Source organism: Aulonocara stuartgranti, assembly GCF_965226115.1.
Source record: "Aulonocara stuartgranti genome assembly, chromosome: 17".
Taxonomy (NCBI): Eukaryota; Metazoa; Chordata; class Actinopteri; order Cichliformes; family Cichlidae; genus Aulonocara; species Aulonocara stuartgranti.
The window spans coordinates 12,855,028-12,878,969 of NC_138953.1; the positions used below are offsets into that span (position 1 = coordinate 12,855,028).

The following is a 23,942-nucleotide window of genomic DNA, read 5'->3' on the forward strand; positions in this document are numbered from 1 at the left end:
ACACTGCGTGTAGTTTGTAACACAGAGGTCCATGTCCTGCACAGGGTGGAGGAAAACTTCAACAAGCCTCTCTATCCTGCTGTGTAGCTCTACTATCACCTTTTGTATTGTAACACAGCCAGTCTTCTTTATATTAGCTGTTTGATGAAACCAGGCTTTCTGCTTTAGTGTCTGTGTGGCTTTTAATGCATGATTTGACTCTCTTGTGCACAAAATGAAGACAAATGGCGATAGACTGTGGGAGTGGTCCTACAAATTGTTTTTTTGTTTGTTGTTTAAGTGAAATTGCAAGTGAATATTAATCAACAGCCCACAGAGAGGTAACAGTTTCTAATTTTTCATTTTTTATCTGTAATTGTGTATCTGCAGCTGCAACTTGAAACCAATAAAACATGCATTTTTTGTGAAGAGTCTGTGGAAATGTGGAACTTGAAGCCTCAACATAACCTGCTTTATTATTTTACTATGCATCACTAGGATCTTCCAGCCAGGTTAAAAAACACAGACACCTACCTAAAAAGATAAAAAAGAAAAGTGCTGTCCAATAAGCTTGCTTTGTGGTACACCCCTCACCTCAGACATCTTTTTTCACATTCCTCTTGGAATGGCTGAATACCACATTCAGCCATGCAGCAAGTTTTAAATCCATCTGCTCTGAGACCTCCATCAAAATACGAGAAACAGAGAAATTAGGTTCAGTGCAAGAGGTTATTTTATTATTATTATTTTTAACCGTTGACACAATCAGCAGAGAATCAAGGCATGACATGAAGACATGAAGAGGACGGGGTCAGATCTTGTTGAATGCTGCTACGTCGACACTCTGGACCTAAAATAAAGCAAAAAAATGCAAGTGTACCAGGATTATTCACGACAGCGAGTAACTGCATGAGATACTGTTCCTGATGTCACCCTGAAGAAAAAAAATGACTCAAACTGTTCTTGTACAACTGCTCGTGTTATGGAGTCTTTCAGCTTCACTTTGTCCCTTTCTGCCTCAAGGTGGCAGCAGTGTGCTGACTGTGGCAGATAATGTGATGATTCTGACACACTGCTCTTATTTTCCTAGGTGAGCCATCCTCACTGAACCTAATCTGTTCACTCCAGCTTCTCTGATGCTTTTAATCTATTTTAATTTCTATGTTTGAGTATGTTTACCTACATTTTAATGATAAAAAAATGCATATATGTAATTAAAATTAGCATTAAAAGAGTAAGGAGGAGTAGAGGGGAAACGGTGGCTTTGTCTATTAGCCGTTTTACTATTGCAAGTTAATGCGATTTGGATTTCAGCAGCAGATGGCTGTCCCTCCATGAGCCTGGTTCTTTAGGTCTTTCCAGCAGTTTGAGTGTTCTCCCTTCCTACTGTCACTAGAGCATCATTTGATTTTGGGGGTTTTAGTGGGGTGATTGCTATTGTGATTATTAAATTCTGGATGCCCAGTTAGTCTGTTATTGTATTGAACAAGACTTACATAATCCTCAAACTTGGTGATCTCCTCCTCTAACATGTCTGTTCCCACTTTGTCGTCCTCCACCACACACGCAATCTGGAGCTTTTTGATGCCGTATCCAACAGGAACCAGTTTGGACGTCCCCCATAACAGACCGTCGGCCTGTACTGAGCGCACACACTCCTCAAGCTTCGCCATGTCTGTTTCATCATCCCACTAAAAGAAGCAGAAAAAACAGACAGTGAGCTTTTTTTTCTTTTTTAAATAATTGACCTATGACCGGGCTCAGACAGAGCAGACTTACAGGTTTGACATCCAATAAGATGGAGGACTTGGCGATGATGGCAGGCTTCTTGGCCTTTTTCTCTGCATACTCTTTCAATCTCTGTTCTTTGAGTTTGTCTGCCTCTTCATCTTCATCACTACCAAACAGATCAATATCATCGTCGTCATCCTCCTCCTCCTCCTCCTCCTCTTTAGCTGGGGTGCTGGTCTTCTGCTGGACAGCGGTGCCCTGAAGAAAATTAAAAGAGTAGAAACATCTCTGGATTCTAAAAGGTGAAAGCTGGTTGAATGTTTAAAAACTCACGTTTGTATAAGGGACTGGAGGAGCAGAAGCTGGGCTGACGGCTGCAGGAGACTTCTCCAAAACTGCAACCCGACATTCCAGTTTGGAAAGTGCTGCCCTCAAGTTCTCCACCACTAAAGAGACATGAGATACAAGAGTGCGTTTAGCATGAATGAGGAACATGTGAATATGAATAAAGAAGTGATGCATATTCTAGCAGATCAAACACTGTGAGAGTTAAGACAACAGCACTGAATAATCCTTTAACTTTACAACCAATCAAATGTAAATCAGTAGTTAATCCTGTTCATTCACTTGTCTCTGTTTTACAAAAGGTCTCCAGCTCTGTAGGTCTGCTAGACTGGTGCCTGCATTTGCAGTTAGAGAGCTTGTTGATTAGGGAAAAAAAGTGTGATGACACCATTTTCATGTATTTTTAAAAAAAAATCCTGTCAAAGTCATTTGATCATTATTAGCTGCAGTTCTAATAATACTTAACTTCAGCTGAGGGCACCAAAATAGCTCTGCTGTAAGTAAAGAAGGAAAATGCATTAACACCAAAGCTGAAAACAAACCCACCTTTGTGTAAGCTCTGGTTCTCCAGCTCCAGGCTCTTGATGCGGGAAACGAGTTCTCCGTGATCAGCCGAGCTGCTGCTGATGCTGCTGCCTGTGCTCTGAACCGCAAAGACAGAAACGGAGAGGGATCAATACAGTTTAATGAGAACATCTGATGGAGGATGTGGAATATTAGTCGTTTCATCAAACAGAACACCCATGTGTGAGAAAACAGCAGGTTGCAGTCTCAACAGCCAGGCTCTAGAGCCAGAAAGTGACAGCACAAGTATGCAGCAGTTTACAGACCCCAGTAGAAATATGCAGGTGACTGTGTCTGAATTGGAAACTGCACAGAAAAGGCATCTGTAAGCTGAGGTATTCAGATCAGTAAAGTGTGGTTTTCAACAAAGTCCACTGACAGAGGTGCTTCCAGTGACACACAAGCTTTGGTGGCACTTACAAGCTGAGAATGTTGGCTTATGGGAGGCTGAGCAGACCCTCTGTTACACAGTGTAGTCTTCAGCTTGGGGCCAGATTTCAGGGAAGAAAGGAAATGAGGAGAAGGGAAGGAGCAGGATTTATTGAAGTTCATGCCAAAAGGAGAGCAATGAGGAGCACAGAACAGAAAGCAACTGGAGCAACCACAGGAAATAAACAGAGCTCGGAGGTCACAGAAGAGATAAAAGACTACAACCACATTTTTACACTAAACCACATTTACACTTTAGAGCCTTCAGATCAACAGAGAGCTTCAACTCAAACAAAATCTCCCTTATCAGTTAGTTTAATCCATCTCCGTCAAGGAAATGAAAGCTAGGAAAAGTCAGAGAAAAGGAGGGCAACTGGTCCTATGTGTATTAGACTGTCACCATAAAATGATAGCACTATAGCTATGTTATTTCTAAATTAAAACTAGTTTTTGAGCTATGCCGATGTCAGACTGCACTATTATTTCTTTTTAAAAAGATGATGATCACAGTGCCTGATAGTAGTCTGAACTGGGCATTATGTGAATATGTAAGCTAAGATTAGACAGCTTACATTTTGGAATAACTTGAAATTATTTCCAAGACAATTTCAATTTGTCATCTCCATTTACTTAAAAGAGAAAGACACTACCCCCAAAACTAAAAGGCTGGATGCTCTGATCTAAATGGTCGGGATTGGTGAAATTATATTAGTATGCATACATGTACTTGGATAATTTAAGCACTTTTAATACCACATCAATGTTATCCATCAAATGGAAATACAGCGTGTTCGATGATACTTACCCCTGCTAGAGACTTTTGGATGTTCTCCCGGGCCCGGGCAATGTCCTGAAGAATGGTGTTGGCGCCAGCATCCTTCAAGAAAACGAACAGCTGTCAGTGTCAATTCATCTCTGACTTTATGACGCAAGGACAGACTCCACAATTAGAACATTTCATTCCAAAATATTAGATTGATTTACACCCCCCAAAAACAAAAAGGAAAAAAAACAAAAACAAAAAACTGCATCTATACAGCTCTGGTCAAACCAGACCTCTAGCAGATTTGTGCTGCAGGTGCCTTTTGTATCATTTTAATTAGTCAACTAATTATTCTGGCTCAAAACACATGGTTGTGTCCAAAATCCCAAAATTAAGGCTTCAGAATCCAAAACCAGCAGAAGATGTTACAGTGGCGATCTACTTAGATGTTTACATTTTAATGTGGCCTGCGACCAAGGCCGTAATTTATTTAAATTACAATGTAATTATATTTACATACAAATATTTAAGGTTGGTACACTAGAATAAGGAGCTAACAAGTCAGGTTTTTACAGGAAACAAAGATAATTATACTAAATAATTTTAAGTACAGCGCAAGTAAAAAATAAATAAATAAATAAAATAATTCAATAATAAATAAATAATCAACATAATGAATATTCAATAATGATGTACAAAAATAATAATGTAAAAAGGCAAGATTAATCCACTTCATAATACCAAAATGCCCTGAAAAGTACAAAATACTAATGATATAAGATGGCGAAAAATTGTTTGTTTTCCCCCTAAACTACCAGGAAATTGTGTAGTACTTAAAGTTACTTAGAGTACAATTATTTTCTGTTTCCAGTAAAAATGTCCTGTATCTACCTTTAAGTATTTGTATGTAAATATACTTACATTACAATCTCAAATAAGATACGCTGAAATTCGTCCTTAGACAGAAGGTATATTCTAACGTATTACTTTATTTATTTTTAATTACAATAAAATATAACTTCAAATTCAGCCTGTGGAATAATACAGTTTTGATCAAATACAGAACAGAACAAACAAAATCTATGCACTGTTAGAATCTAATCTCTACGCAAAGACACTTAAGATGTAAATAATCCACATTAATATGGTACAATGGTTTCAGATTAGATGTGATGATTAAAAGCTTAAAGCACAAGATTTAACTTGTAAGGCAGCGTGGTTACCTTTGTAGGTTGTGGTGAGCCATTCATGTGCTCGTAGAAGCGCCTCTCTGCTTCGTCATAGCGTGGTTTGTCAAACCAGATCTTTTCCTTGGCCAAAAAATCCACTGCACTCATTTTTCTACAAAGTAGAAAGCAGGGAAGGAAAAGACAGGGATGTATGAACAGGACACAGAAGGTCAGGGAAAAAGGAAATGAAGCCTAAATTATTACTAATTCTTATACTAAAAATCACTCAGCATACAGAGATTTCACCAATACAAAATCTGACTTTTTATTCTGTAAGAGACTAATTTTAATTTAGTTTTAAACAGCTATTCTCCACCAACAGCCACCCCAATCCAACTATACAAATGCATAACAAAAAAAAGAGGATGGTAAAACACAACAATGGGTCAGATAGTCAAAACACAAAGCATAAGGAAAAGATTGAACACAGATGAATGACAAAGAATGGCTTAAAGGAAAGAAAAATCAAATTCATGTGGGAAAAGAATGGAGGTGATATGATGGTCAAAAAACCCAAAAAACAAAAGATGAACTGAAACATCTGGAGCAGTTCCCTTCTCCCGGTTTGATCATACTTGTCCCTCAGTGGGGCGGCCGAGGCAACTGATGAGGCTTCTGCTTCTGGCCTGCGCTCCTTCTTCACAGCTTTATTCCCACTGCAACCATGGAAATGGCTCTCAGCAGCATCATACCGCCACTTGTCCAGCCACACCCGCTCACTGTTCGGATGGAGGAAATAGCGAACTCCTGCAGCTGCTACTTCTTCCTTCTCCGGGAGCTCAGCCGGCTCCTCTTCCTCTTGTATCGGGTGCAGAGCATGGAAGACCTCAGCTTTCCCCTGTGGGACCACACGTGTTTCCTCTGCTACAGTTTCTTCGTTTTCCTCCTCCTCTTCCTCTTCTACAAGGCTTTGAGGGTGGTCACTACATCTGGAAGTAGCAGTGCAGCTGGACCGTTTGGTGGAATTGTTACCATACAGGTTTTGGTAAAAGGCTGCCTCAGCACGGTCATAAAGTGGTTTGTCCAGCCACACGTCTCTGAGCAGCTCCACTGGGATGCGGGGCAGTCCGTTAACTGATTGCCGTACGGTTGGTGTGATGGCTGCTTGGATGACAGGGGTTGCAGGACTTGGGGCTAGAGACTGATATCCTTCATCAGGTGTTCTGGATGCAGTGGAGCGACTGGATGGAGCTTGAAGGTCCAGAGAGTTTGGAACTGATGGCTGCATCGACCCCTCAACAAAGCGGCGTTCTGCTTGGTCAAATGTCGTCTTGTTTACCCACACTGTTTGTACAACATGGTGGCAGGCCACTTGGTCACCATGGTTGCATGATGGGCCAGCAGAAGGTGGAGCTGCAGTGGATGAAGAGTTCAATTGTTTCCCGGAGGATGGAGGTGATCGGTTCGACTGGGTGGTCCCATTAGAAGAGCTTGCCAGCCAGCACTGGTAGAGGCTCTCTGCTCTCTCGTAGACGCTCCGTTCAAACCACACATTCGCGCACTCAGACTGCAGACCAATCAACCCAGAGAGGTGATCAGACGGCTGACTGCTTTGTTTGTTTTTCTCCTCGCTCTTGTGCTTGTCGACTTTTTCTTCTGGGCGGCTCTCAGGATTAGACAAACGTTTTCTGCGGCGACGGCTTTTGCCACTACGCTTTCCTTCTCCGTTTATGCTGCCGCTCTCCGGAGACGACGACGCGGTCTCTCCATTTCTCTGGCCTGGCTCGGCCTTCTTTCTACAACCCAGCATGGTCTTTGTGGACTGATCCACCTGATAGTGGCTGGGAGGCTGACCATGCTCTGACTGATCATCTACAGAGCTCTGGGTGTTCTTCTTAGACATCTTTGCGCCGTTGCGGAGACAAAGGAAAGAGAATAACAGGCACAGGCTTTTGGGTTAGTGAGAGAGAGGCACGGAGGTTTAAAGACACAAAGGGGTCGATCTATTTTACACAGTGCTGCTGATGAATTATTGAACTTTTGCTTTGTTACAGAGATGCACATTTATGGCAATACACTACAAAACAAATTCTACAAATCGGTAGCAGAGAAAAACATGCAGCATGCAAGCAGATGGTGTAGACTGAAGTTAGGTGACTGGACAAAGTCTGTCACCTTGAGAATTCAGCACTGCACTTTTCACACTTTCGCCACAGCAGAGAAAGGAGCAGGACAGTATTTGGAGACAAGTCCATCATTTCAAAATGCTAATGATCAAAGCAATTACGAGACGGTTTTAGCCAACTGGCTATGGAATACACATTTTTCCTTAGCATCTGGCGGTTGCCAGGACTGACTGGTCTGTAGGTTTGTGTGACTCAGACGTTAGTGCTCATAGTGGCCAAACCTCAATAAATGATGCTCTTGGTTGCTATGTCATCACCTGTTGGTTTAGTGAAGTCCTGTTATGGAGTCTCGAGCTAAGTTTTTCACCATATTTTCAGACTGTGAAACAGAATGCTTACTGGCTTGTCAATCACAATGGATAAGCTTCACTTCTGACAAGATACATCGTAGCCTCTACATATGCTCAATCCAGAAGTCTAAATTAAGCTTTGCCCCAATAAAGCAAGTTAATCCACAAAGACTTTAAATAATTGTGAGAATTTCTATGTAAAAAAAAAAACCCCAATCCTTTCCATGTGGTTATGATTATAAACTATTAATTCATAGAATTAGTAGATATGAGATACTGTTCATACAGAGGTGCCTTACCCCATTAATACACAGGCAATGCATGCCTGTCTGACTGATGTTGAGAAACAATAATTTTAACATATCGCCCAGTTCTAACTAGAGATGGCACGATACCACTTTTTTATGTCCGATACGATATCATAAATTTGGATATCTGCCGATACCGATATGATTCCGATATAGTGTGTTTTTTAATAGATAAAACTGTTTTTTTAATATCTTGCTGCATTTTGCATAAATTCATACTGAAGTTTAAATAAACAACAACACTAAAGCTATTCTGTTATACCTGTATGTAAAAAATACACTGCACCCAAAAGATTTCATAGTTCAGCAACACTGATCAATCTAATAAACTTAAACCTACTCCATCCTCCCTATTCTAGTATTTTAAAGAGTACTTAGCAGAAATATTAAGCAACCTAACTAATAGGGTTGCAAACTCCCAGCAAAAAAAAAAAAAAAAAAAAAAAATAGGGAACCACCCCCCACCCTCCACCTCATGATGCTTAATCGACGTAATCAACTTTAATTTCATGCAGTGTGAAAAAAAATGCACAGAAATAAATTATTTTTCAAAAACAATTACATAGATTCAACATCTTTCTTCAACAGAATTGCAGACTGCACAGCCTTCCCAAAGGAAAAAGTACTATAGCTTACTAGGGCATATTAGACTTAATAGTTACTATATACAGTAATGGACTTCTATATATTTTATATAAGATTAAAACTTTGGGTGTAAGATTCAGATAATTATTTATTAAAAGCTACACATTTTAAATGAGAATAAGAAAGAAAAGTGTCTTTGTGCCCCCTTTTCCCTGTTCATGCCCTATCCGCCCCCCTGGCTAAACTTTGCTAGATCCGCCCCTGCACAGTTACCAGCACTCAGCTACTTAGAAAAAGATCCTGGTGTAGAAAGTAGAGATGGACCGATCCGATATTACGTATCGGTATCGGTCCGATACTGACCTAAATTACTGGATCGGATATCGGAGAAAAATAAAAAATGTAATCCGATCCATTAAATATCACGAAAGCACCTCACAAAACTTGCAACACGCCGTAACTCACCTCAGAACGTTAGCACGTCGGAGCAGTATGCATCACGTGATAGAGCGGCTGTGGCGTGCGGGACCTGTCGGTGGTCTGGATAGCATTTGGAGCTTCGCTAGCAACCCGGCATTTCATCTCCGACAAAGTTATCCCCGAGAGAAGTAAAGCAAATGTGTAAGTCCATCTCTGAATGTTTGTAAAGCATTCCTGCGTTAAGCTTAACAAGCGATATATGGAGCGACTTCCTCCTCTTGCTGCTACTTCAATCATGAAACTGCTTAAATGATCAGCTGATCGGCTTTTCTGTCGCGAGTCCGTGTCTCTAGTTTGTTTTTGGCCCACTTTGCACCAGAAAGAGGAAACCATCGGTTGAACAACAGCAGCACGTTTAAGCTTGATCAGCTGCTGTTAGAATTTATTTAATATTACTTTCTACTCGAGGATCTTTTTCTACGTAGCTGACGGCTGGTAGCTGTGCAGGGGCGGATCTAGCAAAGTTTAGCCAGGGGGGCCGATAGGGCATTAACAGGGAAAAGGGGGCACAAAGACATACTTTTCTTTCTTATTCTCATTTAAAATGTCGAGCTTTTAATAAATAATTATCTGACACCCAAAGTTTTAATTTGATGTAAAATGAATAGAAGTCAATTACTGTATATAGTAACTATTAAGTCTAATATACCCTAGTAAGCTATAGTACTTTTTCCTTTGGGAAGGTACCATCTGTGCAGTCTGCAATTTTGTTGAAGAAAGATGTTGAATCTATTTAATATTTTAATATATTGAAAAAAATAATTGATTTCTGTGCATTTTTTTTCACACTGCATCAAATTAAGGTTGATTACGTCGATTAAGCATCATGAGGTGGAGCGTGAGGGGTGGTTCCCTATTTTTTATTTATTTATTTTTGTTGTTGCTGGGAGTTGGAACCCTATTAGTTAGATTGCTTAATATTTACGCTAAGTACTCTTTAAAATACCAGAATAGGGAGGATGGTGTAGGTTTAAGTTTATTAGATTGATCAGTATTGCTGAACTATGAAATATTTTTTTTTGCATACAGGTATAACAGAATAGCTTTAGTGTAGTTGTTGTTTTAAACTTGAGTATGAACTTATACAAAATGCAGCAAGATATTTAAAAAAAAACAGTTTTGTTGATTAAAAAACACTATATCGAATTCATATCGGTATCGGCAGATATCCAAATTTATGATATCGGTATCGGTATCGGACATAAAAAAGTGGTATCGTGCCATCTCTAGTAGAAAGTAATATTAAATAAATTCTAACAACAGTTTATCAAGCTTAAACGTGCTGCTGTTATTCAGCCGCTGGTTTCCTCTTTCTGGTGCGAAGTGGGCCAAAAACAAACAAGAGAGATGGACTCGCGACAGAAAAGCTGATCAGCTGATCATTAAGCAGTTTCATGATTGAAGTAGCAGCAGGAGAGGGAGGGAGAGAGAAGAGGCAGTCGCTCCATATATCGGTTGTTAAGCTTAACGTGGGAATGCTTTACAAACATTCAGAGATGAACTTACACACTTGTTTTACTTCTCTCTGGGATCACTTCCTCGGAGATGAAATGCTGGTTTGGTAGCGAGGCTCCAAATACACACAGCCGCTCTATCACGTGAGCACACTGCTCCGACGTGCTACGGTTATGAGCCGAGTTAGTGTCGCAAATTTTGTGAGGTGCTTTTTTGATATTTAATGGATCGGATTACATTTTTTTATTTCTCTCCGATATCCGATCCAGTAATTTACGTCAGTATCGGACCGATACGTAATATCGGATCGATCCATCTCTAGTCCTAACCCAGATCAATCGAATCTAATTTTTTATGAGTTTTCTAGAATCTGATTTATCAATCATGTCTTTCACGGAGGACACTGTATTATCAGAGCTAGTAAGATATCCAGCATATGCCATAGCTTTTATATTATTAGCACCATTTATGACTAAATATTTATGCAAAGGATACACATTAAACTGACCTTATAATGCACTCCTTTGTTTACAGCTTCCATTATGTACTTTACAAACCTTAAACAGCTTTGCAACACTGAACATACACAATGACATGATAGCAATCACAGGAAGAAAAGGGGTCATTGAGTAAAAGAAAAACATTAGTGGACCAATGCAACGCATGCGCATGCAAAATAAATAAATAAAATTAAAATAATAATACAGTAGGTATTACAATTCAGACATGCACTAAATCATGCATCTTTAAGTTTTAGTAATATACTACAATACAGCAAATGCATTCCCTATTGTTCATACAGAGCTTAGTTAAAATGATCCAAACTAATACAAAGCTATAACAACTTTGGGTACTGGTTTGGGAAGTCATTTCCTGCTTGATGTTTATGAGGAGATCTTAGTCAATCTGTTAACTCACCTTCTTCAGTAAAGGTGTTGAGCTCAACCTAGTATCAAAGTCAAATGCTCAACACGTTCTTTTCATCCAGTTAACCGCAAGCCATTGAAAAGAAATTTATCAATCACCACCTTGCAAAATGAATCAGACAATACAAGGGATACAACATTTAAGGAGGGTGGAAACAGTACAAAAGACGGACATAACTACCATGATGTGACCCATTGTTTTCTGCACTCCTGTTTTGAAGCCAAACGTTTCTACCATTTCCATTTTGGTTGCAAGAAACTGGATGTGACTTGAAAGGGTATGTCTGAATGTGAAACTGCTTGGTCATTGGCTCCCGACTTGTGATTGACAAGCCGTTAGCCAATGAACAAGCAGAAAATACCACTGATAAGCCTCCTATTTGACATGTGGTAGGTTTAAGATTTTATTGAGTATGATCTTAAAGGAGTAACTAAGACAAAGAACTAGCAAAGTGTTTACAGAGGTCAAAACAGAAAGGCTTTTTTCCTCATAGACTAAAGGACAGGAACACTCATTGAAGGCATAGTTATAGCCATCTTTAGGCTTTCAGACTAAAAACCGGTTTAAGGCACTTCCACATCGGCTTAACTTTTTCAAACCAGGAAGCTACATCCATCTTTTGTACTGTCTGTGCTCAATGCAAGGTATGTGACAGCGTTACAAGGAATACTCACATGTGAAATTCTGAAGGCAAGATGGGAGAAGACAAGCTATACATTAAAAAATTTATCTAGATCAGATATTCAACATGAAAGTCAACCTTTCCGCAGTCTTTAAATGGCTCCACTTTTAGCCTTGGATGATGCTGAATGGGAAAAATGCTTTCACTGAAATCCAATTTAATCCTAGAACATGAAGCAAAACTTGGACCCAACCCCCCTTCAGTTGGGAGCAGTTTATTTTCCTCTACATCATCAAAAGTAGACATTTGCTGTTAAAGCACATCACACCTTTCAATACTCAATCTAATTAACAGATCAAACAAATTAGATACGATGTGGAAAACAGATTTTATCCATCTTCTTAAAGAACTGCTGCCTAGGCTCAGCTGCGGTAGGAGGGGAGGTTCATTTATCCGTTTCAATTTCTGTGCATTTTCAGGGAGAGTGTATCCTGTATTGAGGAGCTCCACTAGCAGCCAGTATGGTTGCCTGTCACTGAAGTTAAGAGGATAGCACTGTTGGTGTGTGTGTGTGTGTGTATATATATATATATATATACACACATATACACACACAAAACTAAACATACTCTTCTGAAGGCACCCCAAAAATATTTCATACAGTAGGAAACTGCCGTTTTTAATTTAGCTTAGTTTTATTAACAAAAGTTAATACTTAATTTCTTGGGAGCTATTTCGAGCTGCAGCTCTGGTGAGTATTTCTGGCAGCAGGGTGGTGCACTGGGTGCTGGATCAGCTCAAAATAAACTACATGGCAATTTTGGAACATGTCATGGCTTCAAGCAGTTTTTGGAAAAGAAAAAAGAAGAATTCTATGCAATGGTTGATTTAGATATAGATATATTTAGATATAGGCTGACGTATACTTAAGACAGTTTGATTGTCGGTTTTGGCTGGCTCACAACATTCAGTTGATATCCCTGTGACTTTAGAATTTGGAGAAAAATGAAATCACCCCAGACACCCTGTGGCATTATATAGAATATGCTTTGTTCTCCTTTGATGTAGAGTATCCTTGCATGTATATAGTTGGTGCAATTTCATTCACAAATAATTTAATTCATCAGTCCCTCCTTGATAACATTTAAAGAGGGTGGCTGACAAAGAATATATACGTGATTTAGAACAACAAGAATTCACCTCTCCTGCCCTGATCTGTATAGAAGCTCATCAGTGACCATGTTCCAGGATTCAAGGCAGCACTTCCACTTAAAGATACTTGTGTAACGTCATGTAGAAAACCCTGTCATGCCAAATGCTAAACAACAAAAGACAGAGCATCAGGAGCGCTGTCAACTTCCAAAGGTGCGCGCCCTGCTAACCTTTCATCTTCTTTAATTCGGTCCTAGCTAGAATTCTGCAGTAGCCATTTCATTTGCACCGGAATAAGTCTACTTGTTTTAAAACGTGGCCCTAAAGAGCTTCTTTTTAATACTGACAATGCCGTAAAAACCTAACCAGCACAAGCAGCCACTGAAGCCGGTATCCGGCAAGAGTGACTGCCGCTCCGACAGTGTTAGCACTAGCACGCTGCTCATTCAGCTAGCAGCTTGCTAGCCACGGCTAATCCCAGCCAAGCGCCTGCTCTGTTAACCACTGAATATCCATCAGTTTACCCAAAATGTATTTTAAAGATTCCCACCACTAACAACCACACTGAAACCTGGCTGTCGGTCGGCGTTGAGCTTACTTACTATTGTGGGGTTTTTTTGTCTTGTCGGTGTGAGGCCGGGCCAGCGGATAAAACGTGTTTCTCCGGTCGTGAATGACAGCGGGAAGGAGGAAGAAGCGGAGAGGAAGCAAGGAACAGCGGTGATTGTGTGATCTTAGCGGGTGGGGGAGGGAAGGTATGAATCATTAATGTTGCCTCATGCTCTGTGTTGAATGTCATGTCGTTTTGATATATTAAAATTGGAATAAATGTGACACTGGAGTATTTGCATCTCACCAAATTAGGTCACAACTCAGTTTAAAGCTACACCTCATAATTTCCAACCGCTGTCTTAGTATGACAGGCTTTACTGTTTATGATACCTTCACTCAGTTATTATTGTAAGTCTCTAAATTATTTACATCTGCTGTTATAGACAAATCAGTGACAAAAAAAAACAATGTTTCATTCTCTTTGATCTAGATTTCAAATCCTCTGAACTTTTTATTTCTATTGTTCAGCCAGTTCAAGTGAACAGTCTTGAATTTTGACTCATATGACGCACTGGCAGATGAACTATGTAATGTTATTCAGGGCCAGAAAAGGTACTAAATGGACTTGTCTGGAAATTTATTTTTCAAGATTACAATTAGTTTTGTGGTGCCTTTTGTTATCAGTGAACTCATGACTTTGTCCATCAATCCACACACACCCATTCATTCATTTTTTTAATGTGTACACAGGTCTGGGCTGCAGTCTATAAAGAGACCAGACCTTTCCTCCCTAAATGCAAACTCAAGCTTTTTCAGAGGAATTCCCAACTGAGGCCCACCTCTCCTGGAGCAGGAAGAGGTGGGCCTCAGGTCCAAGTTGAGACCTTGCTAATGGAGAAGGGGCTCCATGTGGCCTAAGACGCAGCAAATTGTCCACCCTCTTCTACACCCACAGCACATGCTTTGTGGATCAGGCCACAGTCAAAGGGTAATACATTGTCAGTCAGATTCTTGGCTGACCACTGACTTCAGATCTAACAATATTCAGTGTATAATTTCCCAAAACAAATTAAAACAAGAATTTATCGAATTTATCTTAAATGATTTATCCATATGGCTGCCTATTAATGTTTCTTTCTAGGCTTACTGACTCATTGTTGCAGTGGCTTGTTATCTTTTGTATTGAAGGTCAGAAATTAAGTCTGAGCTGTCAGCTAATAGCTGGTTTCAAGACTCCAAAACTAACAGAAAAATAAGGAACAGAACCTGATAACATGACACTTTATGAAAATTGATACTTATTTTTAAATTAGAACCATTTTTTTTTCCATACACCATGTTATACACAACCATACAGTAGCTATACTTGGGACACTATCATTGTACTGGAGCCACACAAATGTGATTACTCTTATCCTAAAATTTAGACGTATGCTTTATCCAAACAAATATTAAATACAATAATAATAATTTAAAAGATTAAAATGATCCACTGACTCTACATTACAATCCAATCAAGAGCAGTAAGGCAGTACAGCAATGAAGATGTTCATAACAGGGGCTTCTGTAGTGATGATGAACAATATGGTCTGCATAACAGCTTTTTTTCTACTCGTTTAGCCTCTCCTTCAGCCTTCGAGTCTCACGTGACTTTTAGTAAATGTGACAAGTTGGATTTATTCAGCATTTCGTTATTAGAATATATATCAACAAATACTGGTACAATCAAATTTGGGTTGTACCTTACTTGCATCCAAATCCAATAAGACAGGGTTATTTGAGTGCATGTAAAAACAGAAGTCATGGTCTAATATTAAACTGTCAGAATCAATTTTAAGATTAAGCCAATGTTGACTTTTAGCTTACAGAGACTGAAAGAAGATGAGAAAATGTGATTTAAAAAAGGGACAACTTGGTTTTTTTTTTGAGTGTGATGAGAAGAAGAAAAAAAAAAAAGGAGTTCAGGTTTCCATGTTGGGTATTTATCAAGTTAAAAGTCTAATGAGTAGTTCTTAAAGGCAAATTTGTCCATCACTTTCTGCTCCCTGCTGTTGACTTTCGGCCGAGTTCCCTGGCTCTCTCTGTGGCGGACTCCACAGCACTCATGGTTGACGCCCTCACACCGCCTTGTTCCAGTGTGTGAAGCCCATATATGGTTGTTCCACCTGGCGTGCAGACTTCTGAGCGAAGTTGAGCTGGATGCTTCCCGGAATCACGTAACAACCTCCCAGCACCCTGCAGCAAATAGCAGCTTTCAAATATTATATTTGGACACGCAGGAGTCAGAGCTCTGAAGTGAACTGTTGTAAAACAGAAGTGAGCAAAGTGTTAAACTGACCAGAACAGTCTGAGAGGCAATGCTGTGGGCTAGAGCGCTTGGCATGCCCATTTTAACAGCTCCTTCTGCCAGAGCTTCAGCAAAAAGATACACCTGCAGAGAAGAAGCTCACTGATCAGAATAAAACATGAACTCTGTGTCAGTAAGTCATTAAAGACTCTGGAAAAAGAACAGTTAAAAGAAATCATAAAAAGCCCAAAATTGACATGACATTCATGACCATGGTGAGCTCAGGTAAACCTCTGAGCTCAACTGTGCTCACAGGAAGCTCAACTTCCAGGCAGGTACTACCAGTGACAGTGAAGAATACCACTGATTGACACATGACCTGGGTGTAAATAGATTAGAAGGACACCTAGGCAACTGGAGCCTGGAATATATAAGCAACCGTCATCTTCAAAGCAATGTGTATGGTCTGAGAAATTCATGTTACAATTGTAAACAAGAAGTTACAAAAGCCGCTTTTCCATTAGTACCTATTTTCACCACGGTTTTCAATTAGGTCCCAGTACCTGGTACCAGGGTTCCAAGCGATCCTAACAGGCACCAAGACGTCACCAGACTGCATGCCAGTGATTGGCCGGTTAGGAGTGTCATTTGATGTGTTATGAGAGCATCTCGTTCATGAAAATCAAAACCACCATTTTTGAAACCCAGCAACGGGTTAAATGGCTACCAAAAGCAATGCCATGTTCCCCAAGTCTGACGAAAAGCCACAGAGCGAGCAGCACGTATATTCTTGCCTGAACTTCCACCTTTTTTGTAGTGTTCGAGTTGCATACTAATTACGTCATGTCATGCTCGGACACATTGCTATAACAACAACCACACACATTGGGTTGTACTCTGCTGCAATGGAAAACCAGTCGATCCGAGTAGGTACTAATGGAAAAGCGGCAAAAGACTTCAGATAAAACAAATAAACCAACCAAAAGAAATAAAATCTAGGACACTCACAAAGGCTACTCCGCTCCCGCTCAGCCCAGTATGGATGTCAATCCAGGCTTCAGGTCCCTCCTCCACCAAACCACAGCGATGCAACAAGGAGCGAAGTAGTGCGCCGTCCTCCTGTTTTGCGTGTGATCCTCGAGCAAACAGGAGAGCACCTTCCTGAACTAAACACGGTAGATTTGGCATCAGCCGGATGGCAACAGAGTTCTCAGGAAGGAGCTTGAAGTTAAAAGAGGACAAATATAGATAGATCAGCATTGAAAGTTACAGCTCACCCTAAAATGAAATCTGTGCATGCACATAAGTACAATTAAATAAAAAGAATAAAAAAAAATTAAAAAAAATCAGCAATTAATAAAATGTAACATGCAAGTAAACAATTATAATTTGGCATATTAATAAAGAAAAATGTGCTTTTTCATAAAACATAAGAACAAGAATCATATTTTAGCATTAAAATATCCCCTTTATTAATGAGTTTGTGCACACTGGTGGATTAAGCATTAGAGAACCAAATGATGTTGTAATTACATAGACTGCTAATTTAGGGCAGCTCAGCTGTGGCATAAAGATGTAACTGGGTGATGATCTGATACATGTGAGCACTGTATATATAATTTGTGTGTGTAGTATTAGTTTCAGGTAGGAACTATTTTCTTTCCATACAACTATACCTTTATTTGTGCCTCTGCCCATGAAGACAGGCGACTCTACTCTGATGTTCGCTAGCTGCACTCTTCTATTGGTAGATGGAGGTGGTATACAAAAAATACTTGAAAAACTTGAACATGAAACTGCTCAGAGAGATCTGTGGTATTTGAAATAATGGTTCGTGATTTCCATAAAGAGACACTGCTACAGAGTTAATAAAAATATACAAATTGGGGAGCTTTGAGCAACTTATACACAAGAGAAGAGAGACATCTCTGCAGCCATCTCAAAAACTCGTTCACACCATGACAGTACAGACATAAACACACTACAAGCCAAAAGAAGAACACAAATCTGATTCAGTGGTAATCTGTCCCTTAAAAGACACCAGAAACTATGTGGCACTCACCTCCTCTAACGTTGCTAGTGTTACTCCTGCTGCAACAGATACAATCATGTGTCTGCCAGTGACGTGTTGTGTGACCTCCTTGAGAACTAGCGGAACCAGGTGAGGTTTGACTGCGACAAAGACCACATCAGACCCACAAACCACCTCTATGTTGGAGTGAGTTACAGCAATGCCCAGCTCCTAAAAGCAAGCCGGTGTAATATTACTTAGCCGAAGCACTAGCTCGGACACAAGATCAAATCATGCTGATGGCACACAATTCCTTTATATTGTTAATTTTTGCAGAAGCATTTACATTTCTAGGACTTGGAAGATGTCCTCCAGTATTACAATTATTTGCTTATGACATGATTACAGTTCATGTTGCTTTCTAAAACTCTGCCATGATAACAGACTCAGTGTTGTTTCAGTGATATTAGCAAACCAGTGTTTAATGCCATGCAAAGTGCTGTTTAAGAGTTTAGAGGAGAGGAGTAAACTTTAAATGGACAATTAATCATTTACTGGGTCAACTTTAAAAAAAAATAAATCTATTGGATATAATCCAATTATCTATTCAGCAACTTTGTTTCTCTCAACGAACAGTACAAAGTTGCAAAAAGTTATAGAAAATTATTTTTCATTCTCAGGTGAGAAAAGTGTAAAACACTCATCAGTCACCATAAAAATATGCTTTTGGGAAAAAGAAAAGAAAACAGAAAAACAAAACACTAAAGTGGTCTGACGAGTGATTAAACCCAACAACACAGTTTGCTGACTCATTTTTGGGGAAAGATTCAGCAGACTGAAGCTTAATAACCACAGCTGTCATAGACAGAAAGGTTAGGCCCCAAATCTAAAGTGGTATACATTTCATTTCCAAGCAGTATAAGAATATATAAATGCAAAAACCACCTCTCCAAAGAGCAAATTCATTTAACATTCAAATCATTAAATGTTCGTGTAAAAACACACACAAAGTTAACTTAAGTGACAAAAATAACAAGGGGTTAAGAGAAAATGCAGTATTGTTTATTGCGGTGCCCTGTAGTGGCCAGATGCAATAAGGTTTTTATTTCTATTGGTCACAGTGTTGCTAAGATATGACTTTACTTTCTGTTTGTCAGCTTTCCACACTTATGATTAGCTGTGACAGCCAGAAGACCTCCCATGTCAGCTTTAGTGACAACTGAAAAGAAAAAAAAACAAACATTTGGGGCTTGTGAAAAATTGTAATACCCCTTCATAAAACCCAGTGGTTTCACACCGGGCTTGAGAAATCCAACGCTTCCTTGTTTTTTAAAATCTAAACTAAACTTTGATGCACTGATCTATTGATGCAAGCCGAAAGACGATGGCCGTAATCTAGGAACTGACTTAAAAAATGATCTCTGACTTCATTAACACTGAGACTGATAAATGGACTCTGGTCAGGACGCGCTTTAATGATCCTTAAAATAACCTTTGACAAGAAACCTTTATGTGGATCTGGTTCAGGCTGACCCAATGAGACCATTTAAGGTGATTTTCAGTAGAAAATACATCGAGTTCAGATTCTGAATTTCAGACATTGTACCTTTCAAAACATGGAGGCATCATTTAATGACTGAATTTCAACCTGTGACCACATTTTAACATGAACTGCTTAGAAAACAGACTGTCTGCAGTTTTGCCTTAAAGTCATGTCAGGTTCACAGTCACATCATCCCCAACATCCCAGCTGTGGCAGACATTTTTTTTTTAATAAGGACAAATGATTGATCATTGATCAGTTTTATATACGTTTGATTGAAACAGATTGCTACAATAAAGGGAAGTAAATGTTAGCGGTACAGGAACCTAACTGACAGCCTGACACCTGCATTATTATACAAAGTATTAGCGTTAGAAAGATGGGGAGCACAGATTTTATATTCTGACCAGGTCATAGATCAATGATGTAATCGCCATTTCCATCCCTAAATATAGACGAATGAATGATCGTAAAAGTGCTCATGTTAATTACAAAAACCCCACATCATCTAACTGGGATTTTAGCATTTTTAAAACAAACTTTTGCAGTTTCATTTACTCCAGTATGTCCTCTGATGGTGACTTTATGAATGAAGAAATGAACGTGGATGTCAGTCAGTCGTTTTAGGTGCAGCAAGAGGGAAGAGAAAGAAACTCAGAGCAGGTTAAGTTCACAGAGTTTACCGATTGACTGACTCAAAGTTTAAGTTAACCGTCTTTCTGGAACAGAAAAGCCAGAATTTTCCTCATCTCAGAGTTAAAAAATTCAGTTGTTAGTAAACCTGATTCCCAGAATAGGGACCATGTCTACAAAAAGGTAAAAATGTTACAAATACTTACGCTGCTTAAAAATAACTGGCTGCTTCACTAGTTTTAGACTGAACTGTAAACTGATCTTCACCATAACTGCTTACTTCAATGCAAAATGATTCACACTGAGAACTTAAATGATAGAACAATAAACAAGATGGAAAAAAACCTCCACAATACCTGAAAGCGTCCCAGATTCCTTGAGGATGGTGCACTAACTTTGACGTTTGCAGGAAGGACATTTCCTACAAAGAGAACATTTATTAAATACTAATGTGTCCTTCATTCCAGTCCTCCTCACTTCTTCAGTTCTCTCTACACTCACCGGATAAGATGCCTTTGGCGATGCCAAACGCCATGTTCCCTGCACCGATAAAGCCAATCTTAAGCTGAGAGTCCATCTCAGGGTCCATTTTGATCTGAAACCAAAGCAGGCAGCAGGTTACAGCAGGAACATCGAGATAACATGATGCCAGTGATTAAAAATCACCATGATGACGCATTTTCCACTGTAACAAGGGTTTCACACGTTGTTGTTTGAAGATATTAAACTGTGTACATTTTACAGACCAAAAATAAATAAACTCAGGGAATGAATCCAGACAAGAATCAACACTAAAAACGTCACCACTCCAAAGACAATCAATTTGTGTTCAGATCTTTGTGTCCATGCATATGAGAAACCCGATTACTATGAGAAATCAGGTTAAAGCAAAAAAACAAAACAAACTCACACATATATGATAAATCCTAGTTGACAGGTGGTCAGTAATCAGATTCCCCTCCCTCCTCCAGTAAAATGCTGCCACAGCCTGGTTTCCCTGTCATAGGTCATTATGAAACGGCATCCTTTACCCAGTTCTGGGTTTGCAGGACAAAAAAAGGCTTAAGTACAGAAACCAGTCAGTGTGCACATCCGATTTCTCTCGTGTTTGGACTGCAGCCTGTATCACTGTATGTGGTCAATGAGCAACTGAATATTGTTGGTTTGACTGAACCTAGAAACACGTGACTCACACTCAACTGCCAGTCTCCCAATTAAACAAAGACAGTCAATAGAAGCGCACATGAAAATATGAATAAACCCCACTAAAGATGCAGTGGAAAAAATAACAGTGGTGTTTGGACACATGTTGCAGAGACAATAATTTAAGTGTTTGTTGGGGTACACCTGGATTAATATAGAATTAAAATTGTTGCGTTTTTGTTGATCGATATTATAGTGTTGTTATTAGTGTTGTACATGTTTCTACAAAACATCATACCTACTAATTCAGGAATCTGAATTACCCTTGTAATGGAAACACTTTAATAGGAAGCAGTGTATTTTTGTATATGTAAAAATGTAAATTTGACTATGTTGATACTGAAAGCTTTTCCTATGTTTTGTTTGGAAAATGATTCGAGACCGTTACTTACCTGACAGAATATTAGAAACACCTTATTTCAGTAACTGAGAGAGTCACTCTGACATTACAGTCTTAATGAATATAGAACTGATTGCCAGACAGGTATACTGTATTTAAATTTAAAAAAGTGAGCTACACCTAATATCAGTGTATACTGTAATCCAGATGTATTAAAAAACAAGCAGACTATGACATCATGTAGCATGATCTACTGACTATTATGGCATATTTGGGCCATTTTAAGTTTAATTATGGAGCCAGAGAAAGGGTGTGTTTTCTTGCAAATTTAGTTGTAGTCTGATTTTTTCATAACAAACATACAAGTTCAATATTGGAGTGCATCTGTTTTTGATTTTTTGTAAATCTTTTTCTTCCCATTTTAAATTTGACACTTTAATATTTGAATCTACAGTAATGTGCAAACATCTTGAGTCACCCATCAATACTTTATCTTTTGCTTCCACCCTGCATGTGTGATGCTTTGGGCTCTTCGGTTTCATCAGAAATTGTCTCTGTGGAAGACGGTTTGCCATTGTTAAGGAAGGGAAATCAGGAGGCTGAGGTATGCAAATTAAACAAGAACTAGGTTGAAAATCAGACGCTCGGGTCTTATGAACTGATGAATCTAAATGTGAAATTTTTGGTTCAAATGATGTCCAGAGGAGGTCAGGAAAGAGGTACAAGAGTTAGTGTCTACAGCTATCGGTAAAACATGTGGAGGTTCTGTCATGGTTTAGGGCTGCATTTCAGCCAGTGGCGTTTTTGATCTTGCCAAAACTGCCATAATACCATCAGATTTTGATCCACCATGCAATACTATCAAAAAACCTGACTGGCAACGGCATCATTTTTCAACAGGTCAAAAGCCCAGACACATGGCCAATGCAGTAAAAGCATAACTGGACAATGGAACATAAAAAAATAAAAAAAAAAGACAATGGGGCGTGATCAGCCATGGACTGATCTCCCCAGAACTTCAACATTACTGAAGCAGTGTGGGATCATCTTAACTGAGGCAAAAAGCAGCAAAAATTTCCTTCAAGACGCCTGGAGATCTATTCTTGAAGACAAAGAAGTCAAAAGGCAATCAAAGCAAATATTGACTTTCAAGCTTGTTAGAGTTGTACAAACTGTTTTTGCCTTATATTCTGTATTTTCATGCATGCTTTGATTTCTCAATAATTCATCACACCCATTTCACATTTTCCTAGCAAAATAACTGAATGAGAAGTGACTCAAGACTTTTGCACATTACTGTATCCCGGTTCTCTCCTTCTAAATTTAGGGCTTTATACTGCCAGAATATTTGAACGTCTTCCCTTTTGAAAGTTGTATAAGTTTATATCTTTAAATTAGAATATTCGACACATTTACTTTCCGAAATTTTGAATTTCCAAGGAATTAATCCCCGTCTTCCCAGGCGCCATATTTCAGTTATTTTAATACCTACAATGGCCCTCCTACGTCATCGTAAATTACATACGACACCGCCTCCACGGTTATCACCCCTACAATTAAATCCAGGTTCTGGGTGGTATTGTCCGGGCAGGGCTGCGGCCAGTGTAGTACTGATGCTTCGCCATCTGACTCTTCTGTCACCTCGTCGTTTCTGTCAGAGTTAACCCCGGGTCCCACCAGAGGGTGTCTGGACTCCATAATAGCGACCATCGTCTTTTCATAGCGCCACCAGCCCTGTATTTTAGTTGGGGCCGGGGAGTCGGGCTCTCGCTTGCACTTGTAGTATGCGCTTTTGAGAAGTTTCCAGCGAAACTTTAATTGGTCCACGGATCTGTGATAACCAGCCGCTGTCATTCTCCTGTGTGCCACTTTGAACAGTTTGTTATTCCTCACTTTCCTTCCGTCTAAGCACTTCTTCATGTCCAGCTCCTTGAGAATTTCCAGAAACAACTCCGTTTCCTTCACGTCCCAGTTCTGCTTCTTGATGCCAGAATCGTCCATTGTTTTAGCAATGCAGTCTCATGAAAACTCACACGAACTAGCGTTCACACGGCTAGGTTGCTAATAGGTGCTAGCATGCCTGCTGTAGCATGAGCTGTTGTGATGTTGCTAGTTTAAAATCTTTAAGCAGTATTTAGCACGGAATCTTCAAAACCGAATCAATAAAAGGATTACAATTCTGCGTTTTAAACCCTCTAAACATGAAAAAAAAAGCCCCGCTCATGCATCTGAATAGGAATAGCTTGAAAATAATCCAGGAGAGATTAGATTAGAAACACAATGCACGTGTTTCTTTTTGACTGGACAACTATAAAGTAACACGGAGTGACACAAACACGATAGCGTGAACAAAACCGGGTAACGCTGGCGGTAGGACATTTATTCACC

The 23,942-nt window shown here is 39.4% G+C and overlaps 2 protein-coding genes across 6 annotated transcripts; both read right to left on the reverse strand.

The window, feature by feature from the left end:
* Window positions 1-694: 694 nt before the first annotated feature.
* On the reverse strand, window positions 695-13,677 carry eef1db (eukaryotic translation elongation factor 1 delta b (guanine nucleotide exchange protein)). Of its 4 annotated transcripts, none has more exons than XM_082511688.1 (9): window positions 13,588-13,677; window positions 5,035-5,152; window positions 3,854-3,925; window positions 3,040-3,102; window positions 2,602-2,698; window positions 2,044-2,156; window positions 1,759-1,968; window positions 1,476-1,670; window positions 695-829 (listed from the first exon to the last, which is right to left on the reverse strand). In XM_082511688.1, exons 2-9 carry the CDS (start codon window positions 5,146-5,148, stop codon window positions 791-793), a joined length of 903 nt encoding a protein of 300 aa, XP_082367814.1. In that variant the 5' UTR covers window positions 5,149-5,152; window positions 13,588-13,677; the 3' UTR covers window positions 695-790. The 4 variants fall into 4 exon arrangements, with proteins under 4 accessions (XP_082367814.1, XP_082367815.1, XP_082367816.1 ...); XM_082511689.1 differs by lacking the exon at window positions 13,588-13,677 and adding an exon at window positions 11,203-12,074; XM_082511690.1 differs by lacking the exon at window positions 3,040-3,102.
* On the reverse strand, window positions 13,588-23,924 carry pycr3 (pyrroline-5-carboxylate reductase 3). Of its 2 annotated transcripts, XM_082511693.1 has the most exons (7): window positions 23,109-23,921; window positions 20,513-20,606; window positions 20,368-20,432; window positions 17,887-18,066; window positions 16,833-17,045; window positions 15,876-15,968; window positions 13,588-15,772 (listed from the first exon to the last, which is right to left on the reverse strand). In XM_082511693.1, the coding sequence occupies exons 1-7, from the start codon at window positions 23,553-23,555 to the stop codon at window positions 15,569-15,571; spliced, it is 1,296 nt and encodes a 431-aa protein (XP_082367819.1). In that variant the 5' UTR covers window positions 23,556-23,921; the 3' UTR covers window positions 13,588-15,568. The 2 variants fall into 2 exon arrangements, with proteins under 2 accessions (XP_082367819.1, XP_082367820.1); XM_082511694.1 differs by lacking the exon at window positions 17,887-18,066 and having other exon boundaries at window positions 23,109-23,924.
* Between the last annotated feature and the right edge of the window lie 18 nt (window positions 23,925-23,942).